We start from the raw sequence: 12822 nt of genomic DNA, 5'->3' as shown, positions 1-12822 counted from the left end.
TCAAAGGTCGAGAGCTTCAGATCTTTTTACAAGATATTCCAGGAAACGGGAGCGGAGGAGGAGAAGGCCCTTTTGTCTAGTTCAGTCCTCACTGAGGGAACACTGCAGGTAATGATGTCCTGAGAGCGCACACTGTAGCTGCACTCACGCAGAGACATGTAGGAGGAGATGTATGAAGGCAGCAGACCAAGAAGTGATTTAAAGATGAAAATGTACCAGTGAGAGAGTCTGTGTGAAGTTAATGGTGACCAGTTAACCAGTGAATACTGGGTGCAGTGGTGGGTACGATAATCACAGCCAGTTATGAATCTTAGTGCACTATGATAGACAGCATCCAACATCTGCAGCATCCAACATCTGCAGCATCCAACATCTGCAGCATCCAACATCTGCAGCATCCAACATCTGCAGGGTTCTTGTAGGAGCGTTCATGTAAATAATGTCACCGTAATCAATGGAGGGAAGGAAAGTCACAGATACAAGGTGTTTCCTAACATTCAGAGTTAGACAGGATCTGTTTCTGAAAAAGAAACTCAGTTTAACTTTCAGTTTCTTTACCAAGTTTTCCACATGGAGCTTAAAAGAGAGATGTGAGTCGACCAAGATACCCAAATATTTATGGTATGTACAATCCGGATTCCAAAAAAGTTGTGACACTAAACAAATTGTGAATAAAAACTGAATGCAATGATGTGGAGGTGCCAACATCTAATATTTTATTCAGAATAGAACACAGATCACAGATCAAAAGTTTAAACTGAGAGAATGTATCATTTTAGGGGAAAGATCTGTTGTTTCCAAATTTCATGGCGTCAACAAATCCCAAAAAAGTTGGTACAAGTCCATTTTTCCCACTGTGTGGCATCCCCCCTTCTTCTTCCAACACTCAACAGACGTCTGGGGACAGAGGAGACCAGTTTCTCCAGTTTAGAAATAGGAATGCTCTCCCATTCATGTCTAATACAGGCCTCTAACTGTTCAATCGTCTTGGGCCTTCTTTGTGGCACCTTCCTCTTTATGATGCACCAAATGTTCTCTATAGGTGAAAGATGTGGACTGCAGGCTGGCCATTTCAGTACCCGGATCCTTCTCCTACGTAGCCATGATGTTGTGATTGCTGCAGAATGTGGTCTGGCATTATCGTGTTGAAAAATGCAGGGTCTTCCCTGAAAGAGATGACGTCTAGATGGGAGCATATGTTGTTCTAGAACCTGAACATAGTTCTCTGCATTAATGGTGCCTTACCAGACATGCAAGCTGCCCATGCCACAAGCGCTCATGCAACCCCATACCATCAGTGATGCAGGCTTCTGAACGGAGCGTTGATAACAACTTGGGCTATCCTTGTCCTCTCTGGTCCAGATGACATGGCGTCCCAGTGTTCCATAAAGAACTTCAAATGGTGACTCATCTGACCACAGAACAGTCTTCCATTTTGCCACACTCCACTTTAAATGACCCCTGGCCCAGTGCAAACGTCTGAGCTTGTGGAGCTTGCTTAGAAATGGCTTCCTCTTTGCACTGTAGAGTTTCAGCTGGCAACGGCGGATGGCACGGTGGATTGTGTTCACTGACAATGCTTTCTGGAAGTATTCCTGAGTCCATTCTGTTATTTCCTTGACAGTGGCATTCCTGTTTGAGGTGCAGTGACGTTTAAGGGCCCAGAGATCACGAGCATCCAGTAGAGTTTTACGGCCTTGACCCTTACGCACAGCGATTGTTCCAGATTCTCTGAATCTTTTGATGATGTTATGCACGGTTGATGATGATAACTTCAAAGTCTTTGCTATTTTACGCTGGGTAACACCATTCTGGTATTGCTGCACTATCTTTCTGTGCAACAATGGTGGAATTGGTGATCCTCTTACCATCTTGGCTTCTGAGAGACACTGACACTCTGAGAAGCTCTTTTTATACCTAATCATGTTGTCAATTGACCTAATTAGTGTTAATTGGTCTTCCAGCTGTTCGTTATATGCTCAGTTTCCTTTTTCCAGCCACTTATTGCTACTTGTCACAACTTTTTGGGGATTTGTTGACACTGTGAAATTTTGAATCAACATATTTTCCTTTAAAATGTTACATTTACTCAGATTAAACTTTTGATCTGTCATCTATGTTATATTACGAATAAAATATTGACATTTGCCATCTCCACATCATTGCATTCAGTTTTTATTCACAATTTGTTTAGTGTCCCAACTTTTTTGGAATCCGGTTTGTATTTATAATATATTTATATTTTAATGTGGGGGATAAAAGACATGTCCTAATCAAAAATAACACCAAGATTTTTAACATTAGAGCTGGAGGACAGATTAATGCATCTAAGGAGGGAGAAAGACTGAAACATTCATTCCTAAGGTGCTCAGGTCCAAAAACCAAAACCTCAGTCTTGTCTGTGTTCAACAGGAGAAAATTAAGGGTCATCCAGGTTTTTATGTCTTTAAGACATGCTTGTAGTCTAAGTAGCTGATTGGATTCATTGGGTTTAATGGACAAATATAATTGTGTGTCATCAGCATAACAATGAAAATGTATCCCATGTTGTTTAATAACTTTATCTAATGGAAGCATATACAAGGTACCATACCAGCTTTATTTATAGAGACTTTACACACGTACAGAACCAAAGTGCTGTACACACAACAAAACAATCATACAATGAGATAATAAAAATGATTAAAATGATTAAAAGTCACATAATAAAAGTTGAACAATCATACAATCAGATAATACGAGCGACTAAAATGATTAAAAGTCAACATCTCAGATTGTGTCAAAGGCAACGGAGAAGAGATGGTTTTAAGAAGGATTTAAAAACCGACAGGGAAGAGTCTGATGTTCATTGAAGGTCGTTCCACAGTTTAGGAGCTACAGCAGCAAAAGCACGGTCTTCTCTGAGCTTACGCTTTGTCTTCGGCACACTCAGAAGCAGCTGATCACATGACCTGAGGGATCCAGAGGGTGTGTACGGATGCAGCAACTCAGACATATAGGGCAAGGCAAGTCCATTAAGAGCTTCAAAAGCAAATAAAATAATTTTAAAATGAATCCTGGAATGTACGGGCAGCCAGTGCAGGGAGGCTAAAACAGGAGAAATGTGGTCAAGCTTTCATGTGCCAGTTAAGAGTATTTGTCCAAGCACTGAACCCTGAGGAACTCCATGATTAACTTTGGTATATCAGAACAACAGGAGACAGCTGGTCTACACGTGCTTATTCAAAATGAATAAACTGAAATTATTTTACCTTTATTTTGCATAAATAAAAGAGGGGGTGGTGGGGCAGAGGTTAGAGAAGGTGAGCCTGTGATCAGAAGGTCGCCGGTTTGACTCCCCACACTGACAACATCAAATGCAGCTCTCTGCTCCACACAGAGGACTGTGGTAGCTCGATGGTCTGCGGTTGGTCAGGAAGGACACCCGGCGTAAAAACAATTGCCAAGTCTTTGAGAGAACTAGTTCGCTGTGATGACCGTGTTTCCCCCACCATTATACAAGCAGGGCACTCCCCCACCCCCAATCAACAGAACTGAGCACCCAGCCTACTGACCCCCCACCACTGTCGACAACTGCCGACAGTGACGTAATGCTAAGCTAGTCACACGCTATACAGACATGCTAGCTAAAAAGCTACTGTTAACTCCCCATTTCCCTCATGCTGAGTGCCCCCCCCCCCCCCCCTTCCTCCAACAAAAAGCAAAAAAACCAGGGGTGTCTTTCCTCCCCCCCCCCCCCCCCACCCACCTCTATAAAAATCATGGATATGAGCGCCATCAATACGAGTAAACTAGAGAGCAGCTGAAATAATTGTTACATGAATAAAAACGGACACATTTTTACGTCTGATAAAAAAAGTACAGTGTTTGTAGAAACAACATTCACCACAGGACGGTTAGCATGGATGCTAACGTACAGACAAGTATCAGAGTTGGCCATGTTGGGATGACTTCCACCTGTGAACTCACTTCACCTCCTTTGCTCTGTTCCAGCTGTGTCATTCTCAGAGCGACTCTCACAGGGAGCGCGCCTCCTCCTTGGAGCGCCGCTGCTCCTCTCTGACCTCTGACCTCGCCCGGCTCCAGGGCCTCCTCTCCAGAAGCTGTCAGGAGTCTTCCTCCTTCTTCTCCGCCTGCGGCCTCCTGTGTGGAGCTCTGAAACATGCCCACCGCTGTCTGAGCGCGCTCTGTGAGCAGAAACGGCTCCTGTCCAGGCAGCTGAAGGAGAAGGAGTTGCTGGAGGAGGAGGTCAGGAGGTTAGCTGAGGCATTCAGAGGAGAGGAGGAAGAGGAGGGAAGAGGAAGGAGGGCGTTGAGGCGGTGGAGGAGGAGTGTGTGTGCAGTGCTGGCGATGAGGAGGTGGTGTTCTCTGAGCAGAAGGACCACCGTGTTGTTTCATGTGGACAGAGGAGGAGGCAGGATCTGTGTGTGTGGAGACTCATCTACGGCAACACAGAAGGGTCAAGCTGATCCTCAGACAGGTGAGTGGTCTGTTGCACATGAACAGGACGTTGAAGCTCAGGATCCTGAGGTCTTGTTGATCTTTGTGTTGTACATGAAGCTGCTGAAGGTGTGTGTGCTCGCTGGCTTCGCTCTGAACGGCTCTCCTCCATCATCCTGTCCTCCATGTGTGACCTGCAGGGGGCGCTCGCTAACACCGGTAACTGCACACCACCGGTAACCGCACACCACCGGTAACCGCACACCACCGGTAACCGCACACCACCGGTAACCGCACACCACCGGTAACCGCACACCACCGGTAACCGCACACCACCGGTAACCGCACACCACCGGTAACCGCACACCACCGGTAACCGCACACCACCGGTAACTACACACCACCAGTAACTGCACACCACCAGTAACTGCACACCACCAGTAACTGCACACCACCAGTAACTGCACACCACGGCTCCCAGCCACTCTGGAAACCAGGGAAAACCTGTAAAGTCAAGTTCACTTCGCTCAGACGGGGAAAACTCAGATGGTCGTCTGATGAAGAGAGGAGTTGTGTGAGAATTTAAGGTGGAGTGTTAATTCTGGTGTTCTGCTTCTCCAGAGTCCTCAGGTCATGTGTCCACACCGAACCGTGACCTTCAGAGTCTGAGGTCATGTAATAGTCTGAATGTTTATGAAGCATTATGTCATCCTTTTTTCTTCTGGACATTTTCAGCATCTTTCTCGTTCTGCAGTTTTCAAACTATTTCAACAAATCATAAATCAAAACGTTCAGCTCTTTCAGGACAGTCCTGCTATGACTTTTGGTGTTGGCGCAACTTTAGCTGTTTGAAATATTTAGCTTTTTCAGCCATTTTGTTCTCAATAAATGAACTGAACTCATTTTACATCCTTCATATCTTTAGATGTGTTTACAACATTTTACTGCTCCTTTCACATTTTGTTCTGCTTCAGCTTCCTTCTGCAAATGTAAACTGTTTTCAGCTACTTTCAGCTGATTTCAGTTGTTTTTTTTAGCTGTTTTTTGCTTTTTTCAGATTTTTTTCTGCTAACTACAACAGTTTTGAGCTTCTTCTAACTTATTGCTTCTAATTTCAGCATGTTTTGCTCCTTTCAGCTTATCTCTGTGTTTCAGCCTTTTCTACTATTTCAGCTACTATTTAGCATTTTTATGCTAATTTAGGTTTTTTCAGATAATTCCTCTTTTTTTTTTTCCTCATTTCAACTTTTTTAGCATAATTCAGCAAAAATGTGCTCTCTTCAATTTATTTTGGTAATTTAGCTTCTTTCTGCTTTTTTAGCAAATTTTTTAGCAAATTTTTAGCTAATTTCAGCTGTTTTCAGCATTTTGTGCTCAGTTGTGCTTATTTAAACCTAATTCAGCAAACATTTTCTTTCTGCTTCTGCTATTTTAGGCTTGTTTTTTAATTTCAACGTTTTTAGCTTATTTCAGCAGTTTTTCAGCAAGTTTTGCAATAGGCATTCACACTGCATTTTCACAGAAAATAGTTTCTCTAATTAAACCAACAAAGTCCATGCTCAATAATCCAGGTATACAATCCAACAATTTTCAGTCAGGTCATCTGGACAGTTTCTTTTTTTTTTTTTTTTGTGCTGAAACGTTTCACCTTCCATCCAGAAGGCTTCATCAGTCAAGGAAACACACAACACAAAACTGATTCTTCCCCCAACAGCTTACTCCAAAGTGGAACAAACCAGTTATGTTGGTGTCTTGTCCAAAGAAGCAAAGCAGAAGCTAAAAGCTAAACCTAGCAGAAATTTTAGCTAAATGCTTAAAGTCCCAAAATGCTAGCTAAAAGCTTATAAAAACAGTAAGCAGATTAAAAATAGTTTTTTGTTTGTAAATAAAGTTAGTAATTTTGAAAGGCATGAAGTTAGAAAACACAAAAGTGACCGCACATCCTGAATGAGCCTAATGTTTTGATAAACAGCTAAAGTAACACAAAGCATGCAGAGGTGCTCGTACATGTGGAAAAATCAAAACGAGTCAACGACGGTATGATGCTGACTCAGCACAAATGTTTTATACAGATGTTCACCTCAGCAGTGTCTCTGACTCTCTAGGCTCCTCAAGTCCAGTGATCTCAGCTGCTCAGTCAGGCTTGTCCCGCCTCCTGGATCATCTCCTGGACCAATCAGCTTACAGTATTTCCTCTGACAGCGCAGAGGAGGACTTCTTGAGGAGACTGACACCTCGACAGCTGGACTCAAAGGTGACTGGACCCGAGGAACATTGACGTTCTCCACCTGCCTTGTATCCACCTGCTGACCCATCTGTGTGTGTGTGTTTTCTCCCATCAGACCCTGGTGTCGGCCCTCCAGCAGCATTTCCTGCTCTTCAGTCAACGTCTTCACTCAGCCGAGGTGGAGAGGCGGAGCCTGAGGCTGGAGGTGGCCAATCTGCAGAGAGCACTGCGACGTGAAAAAGATCAGACGGTGAGACGTACACATCTGTCTGTGTGACCGAACACAACGCAACAAGTCAAATCAACATTATTTATAAAGCACATTTAAAACTGTAGTCCGGTAGACTCGATTCGGTTGGGGACCAATATTCATGAGCTTTTGTTACATTTGAGCTGGTGCGTTTGCATTCACACTGCACTGTGCAGTCGAGTCAACCTGTTGAAGCAACCTGTTCCCCCGCTCGCCTGTGGGGGCGCTGCACCAAGAACTACTGAAAGAAACGACAAAAACCTCTGAAGACACGTCGTCTTCTTCTGAAAATAAAAACAAAAACGGAGTGGCATCAAGTTTTAGCAGTTTTAGGAGTTATATTTTGTCATTTTTCAAAAATGGACTCAGCATGAGCAGAAGATGAGACAGAAGATCATGGAGAATTTTGTTTTTCACACAAGTCAGCTGACGGCTCCATATGAGGTCAGAGAAATGCGCGTTTGTTTGCCTTGTGCTGTACTCCACTTCCTGTTTGTGGAGCGGTGCCCGGTCTGTTTACATTCACACTGTACTGGAACCGCGCTCGAGTTTTCTTCTACCGGACCGAGACCTAGGTTTTAGACCGGGCCAGAGTTCGCCTTTTTGTTCCGTGACAGAGTTCGATGGTGCATTCACACCTCCCCAAACGAACCAGACTTCCTAGGCAAATGGGCTAGAGTTTGGGACAACAGGGCTGGTGTGAATGCACCCTAACAAAGAGTGATGACAACAGTAGACAACAAAGACAACAGTAGACAACAAAGACAACAGTAGACAAACGTGAAAGAAAACTTATAAATTGAGAAGAATAAATGAAAGAAAATGGTATTTAAAAAATGAAACACAAGCAGCTAGATTTTAAAGTGATGTAGGAAACTAAAAACAGGAACATGTCTGCATTGTTTTTTCCCAGGAACTTAACAGATGTTTGAAGCCACTTAGAGAGGTCAAGGTCAAATTATTTGCAAGATATTCCAGGAAACAGGAGCAGAGTAGAAAGCCAGGAGAACATCATTTAAAAATGAGGGTGAAATGGGTTCAAACTGACTGAAAACAGCTGAACAAGGGACAAAGACAGAGGGGTCAGTTGTGGAGTGTGGAATCGATGGCCTAATCGACTCAACCTTTTCAACAAAATCCCTGACAAACCTATTGCAGGTGTCTACAGAGACCTCAATGCGGCAGACTGAGGCACATTTAAAATGGTGTTAAAAAGAACATGGGGGTTGTGACTGTTTTTGGTGATAATTTTGGAGAAGTATTTATTTTTTTCTGATTTAACAGTGATCTAGTAGTCTTTCCAACATGTTTTTAACATAATGAAAGAAACTTGTAGTTTATCCTTCTTCCATTTGCACTCAGCTTTCCTGCACTGCCATCTGGCTGCTTGGGAGGTCTCATTTAACCAAGGGTGTGGTGTGCACTTTTGCTGCCTGGTTTTTAATGGTGCCACTTGGTCCAAGATCTTAACACAGGTCTCCTGATGCTTAGTGAGCAGCTCATGTGTACCGATGCAAGCAGAGGGTTCAGAAACTGTAGTAAAGGCAGAGGAGAAGAGAGCACCAGTGGAGTGGTTAAATATCCGACATGTCCTGGTTGGAGCCAGAGATATAGATTCACAGACAAACGAGGTGTTGAACAAAATAAGACTGGTCCGAGAAAACAGCTTCCACAATTTTTACATTAAAAACAGATAAAGCATATGATAATAACAAATCAAGTGTGTGGCCCTTCTGATGAATCGAACCAACAACATTCTGCACAAAGTTAAAAGACTGGATAAGACTTAAAAACTCTTGAGCCAAAGGCTTTTCAGGGCAACAGATGTGGACATTAAAATCCCCCACAATTAAAACACCATCATATTTGTGCAATATTCCATTCAGAAAATCAGAAAGTTCATTCAGAAAATCCTTGTTGTATTTGAGAGGTCTGTAGATCACGGCGCACAAAACCGAATTGGAGCGACCCAGTTAAAAAAAACGGCATTTCAAAGCTTGAATAATTATCTGTTGCCTGTAGCTGTCTGCAGTTCAAAAGTCTTTTTTAAAACAGTCAGTAATCCACCACCCCTACAAGATGACCTTGGAGCATTAAAAAAGAAAATCAGACGGCAAAAGCTCAGAAAAAGCACTAAACTCACCAGAGCAGAGCCAGGTCTCTAACAAACAGGAAGTCCAATCTGCTTGAGCAGAAAAAGTAATTCAAGATGAAAGTTTTATTAGCCAGAGACCTGGCGTTTAACATGGCCGTCCTTGTAGGGACCGCAGCTGCAGAAGAACTTGACCACCGAGCTCAGACCAACGGTTTCAGATTTATGGAGTTCGATCCATGTCTCCTAAGACCGGAAATATCGCGGCGGCGAACAGGACTGCTGTGAGGACCAGGCCCCACCACTGAAATCAGGCAGGACTCGACAGGATCAACGAAGCACCAGGACAGGCGATTTACCAGCTGATGATCGGCTGGAGACAATGCACCAGACCAGACAGTACCATGCTGGCTTTATTTCTCGTGAGACGGCCAACATGTCTTCCATGGAGGCTGGGCGATGCCTTCGAACAAGCAGGAGAGCCACACGTCACAGGTAAACAGGTACATCAACAAGCAGAGGGGGTGGGGGTCCAGAGCTCCGATCATCATGGTCAAAAAATGCAAGGTTGGTGGCAGATAATTCCAGATTTAGGAGTTGTTGACGATCATAAACCAGCACTGAGTTGATGTCGAAGGAGAAAAATTACAAAAACAACAAAAAAACAACCCACGATCACTGCAGACAGAGTAGAATGGCAAGCCTCGAACACTAGCGCCGGAAGACACACAACCAGTTTATCAAATCAAAGAAACCCTGAGAGAAAGTCGACGCCACAACGTCTCTGGGCTTTTTGTCTCGTTGTTTTTGTTCTGGGGCTTTGTGTTGTCTCTTGTTTCCTATAATTATTGTGTGTGTGTGTGTTTTTGTGTGTGCATGTGCTCAGGTTCCCTCCGAGCGTTTCCACAGTGTGTGTGAGGAGCTCCGTCAGGCTCTGACCAGGGAGCAGGAGGTCCAGATGTTGATGAAGGAACAGTCCAAACAGCTTCACACCCTGCAGGACCGAGTGGACAACAAGTCCTCGGAGGAGACAGAAACACAACACACACTGACCCACACCACCCAGGTACAACAACCAGCCGGTTGTGTCAAAGGTCTTGGTTCTGTTTCCTGTTGTCAGGAACATTTATATTAAACTCTTAATGAACTGGGTCATCAGGTGAAGAAGAGTTTTTTTAAAGTCATGAGTCCTCTCATCAGTCATGACTGATTTTATGCTGGGGTCAGTCAGGCGTCCATTTCACGTCTCCAGCTCGTCCAAAATGCAGCTGCTCGGCTTTTAACTGGTACACGTAGGTCTGAGCACATCACACCTGTTCTGTCCTCCCTTCACTGGCTTCCTGTGTGATCCAGAATCGACTTCAAGATTCTCCTCCTGACATATAAGTGCCTAAATGGCCTCGCACCCCTCTACCTCTCCGAGCTCCTGGAACCATATGTTCCGTCTCGGGCCCTGAGATCATCGGACCAGCTTCTCTTGGTCGTTCCAAAATCACGCCTGAAGCTCCGAGGGGATCGAGCTTTTTCAGTCAGAGGTCCCAACCTGTGGAACAACTTGCCCCTCAACATCAGGCAGGCCTCCTCCCTCCTGATGTTCAAATCCCTCCTTAAAACGCACCTGTTTGCTCTGGCGTTTAATACGGTGTGAGTTAGTTTATTTTGTTCTGTGTACCTCATTTTAAATTCTGTTGTTTTATGATTGACGTTTATTTTTACTGCTTGTTTTTCCTTAGTGTGATCATTAGTGTGTGTTATTGCTCCAGTAATTTTAATTCTGTATGATGTTTTTGTTTTGCTGCCTATGTTTTGCTACATTTCTGTTAAGCACTTTGATAACAGTTTATCTGTTTTAAATTGTGCTCTACAAATAAAGATGACTTGACTTGACTTGACTCTCCACCTGTCTGCAGGCCCTGTTGGACACTCGAAAAGAGGTGAGTCGGAAGGAGCGCTCCCTGAGGATTCTGGGTAAGCACCTATCGGAGGTTCAGAAGGAGAGGAGGCAGCAGGAGGAGCAGCTGCAGCGAGCCGAGGAAGAGCTGAGAGATGCTGCAAGGTATGAAGTCTTCTTTTATTTAAAGATAAAATCTGAGGAAAGCTGAGTCCTAAACTGAGTCAGCCATCTCTTTAAAGTAGCAGTCCAGTGATTGTGAAGTGATGCTCTGTTTAATAATCAATATTTCAGACCGTGTCAGTCGTGACGTCAGTCACATAATTCATTTCAGTTTATTCTGAAGCTCGAAATCACAACAGAAGTCGTCTCAAATCTCTGAACAGAAACATTCACAGACTTTATAAAAGACAATCAGTAAAGTTCTCTATCTAAGGAGGCAGCAGACTGTGTTGAATCTTCACTTCATCACAGTCTCCCATCCTGAGCAAGCACAAAGGAGACAGTGGGAAGGAAAAACTCCCTTTAACAGGAAGAAACCTCCAGCAGAACCAGGCCCAGGACAAGAGACCATCTGCTTTGACCGGCTGGTCTGAGAGGACAGGAAGGAGAAACAGACACAGAATGACAGGTCCAGGTGTGGTTTCTATAGTTCAAGTGTACTTTCTACAGGTCCTTCTCAAAAAATTATCATATTGTGATAAAGGTCATTATTTTCCATAATGTAATGATAAAAATGAAACTTTCATATATTTCAGATTCATTGCACACCAACTGAAATATTTCAGGTCTTTAATTGTTTTAATACTGATGATTATGGCATACAGCTCATGAAAACACAAAATGCCTGTCCCAAAAAATGAGCATATCATGAAAAGGTTCTCTAAACAACTATTAACCTAACCATCTGAATCAACGACGTAACTCTAAACACCTGCAAAAGATTCCTGAGGCTTTTAAAAACTCCCAGCCTTGTTCATTACTCAAAACCACAATCATGGGTAAGACTGCCGACCTGACTGCTGTCCAGAAGGCCATCATTGACACCCTCAAGCAAGAGGGTAAGACACAGAAAGAAATTGCTGAAGGAATAGTCTGTTCCCAGAGTGCTGTATCAAGGCACCTCAGTGGGAAGTCTGTGGGAAGGGAAAAGTGTGGCAGAAAACGCTGCACAACGAGAAGAGGTGACCGGACCCTGAGGAGGATTGTGGAGAAGGGCCCATTCCAGACCTTGGGGGACCTGCGGAAGCAGTGGACTGAGTCTGGAGTAGAAACATCCAGAGCCACCGTGCACAGGCGTGTGCAAGAAATGGGCTACAGGTGCCGCATTCCCCAGGTCAAGCCACTCTTGAACAAGAGACTGCATCAGAAGCATCTCGCCTGGGACTGCTGCTGAGTGGTCCAAAGTTATGTTCTCTGATTACAGTAAATTTTGCATTTCCTTTGGAAATCAAGGTCCCAGAGTCTGGAGGAAGAGAGGAGACACAGAGTTCACATTGCTTGAGGTCCAGTGTCAAGTTTCCACAGTCACTGGGGTGCCATGTCAGCTGCTGGTGTTGGTCCACTGTGTTTTATCAAGGGCAGGGTCAATGCAGCAGCTATCAGGAGATTTTGGAGCACTTCATGCTTCCATCTGCTGAAAAGCTTTATGGAGATGAAGATTTCATTTTTCAGCACGACCTGGCACCTGCTCACAGTGCCAAAACCACTGGTAAATGGTTTACTGACCATGGTATTACTGTGCTCAATTGGCCTGCCAACTCTCCTGACCTGAACCCCATAGAGAACCTGTGGGATATTGTGAAGAGAAAGTTGAGAGACCAAGACCCAACACTCTGGATGAGCTTAAGGCCGCTATCGAAGCATCCTGGGCCTCCATAACACCTCAGCAGTGCCACAGGCTGATTGCCTCCATGCCACGC

General features: G+C 44.2%; 1 protein-coding gene across 1 annotated transcript in view; it reads left to right on the top strand.

Annotated features, from left to right (window-relative positions):
- LOC119418680 (coiled-coil domain-containing protein 171) overlaps window positions 1-11210 on the top strand; it is a 25226-nt gene extending 14016 nt beyond the window's left edge. The window contains exons 11-17 of the mRNA XM_037686048.1: window positions 3994-4480; window positions 4555-4659; window positions 6546-6694; window positions 6783-6917; window positions 9896-10075; window positions 10920-11065; window positions 11195-11210. Of these exons, the coding sequence (XP_037541976.1) occupies window positions 3994-4480; window positions 4555-4659; window positions 6546-6694; window positions 6783-6917; window positions 9896-10075; window positions 10920-11065; window positions 11195-11210 (1218 nt within the window). The remainder of the gene's footprint in view (window positions 1-3993; window positions 4481-4554; window positions 4660-6545; window positions 6695-6782; window positions 6918-9895; window positions 10076-10919; window positions 11066-11194) is intronic.
- The last annotated feature ends 1612 nt before the right edge of the window (window positions 11211-12822 follow it).

Source organism: Nematolebias whitei, chromosome 1, assembly GCF_014905685.2.
Source record: "Nematolebias whitei isolate Nwh7 chromosome 1, NemWhi1, whole genome shotgun sequence".
NCBI classification, from domain to species: Eukaryota; Metazoa; Chordata; class Actinopteri; order Cyprinodontiformes; family Rivulidae; genus Nematolebias; species Nematolebias whitei.
Note: the sequence above shows the minus strand (reverse complement) of the source record. Positions and strands in the feature narration are given on the sequence as shown.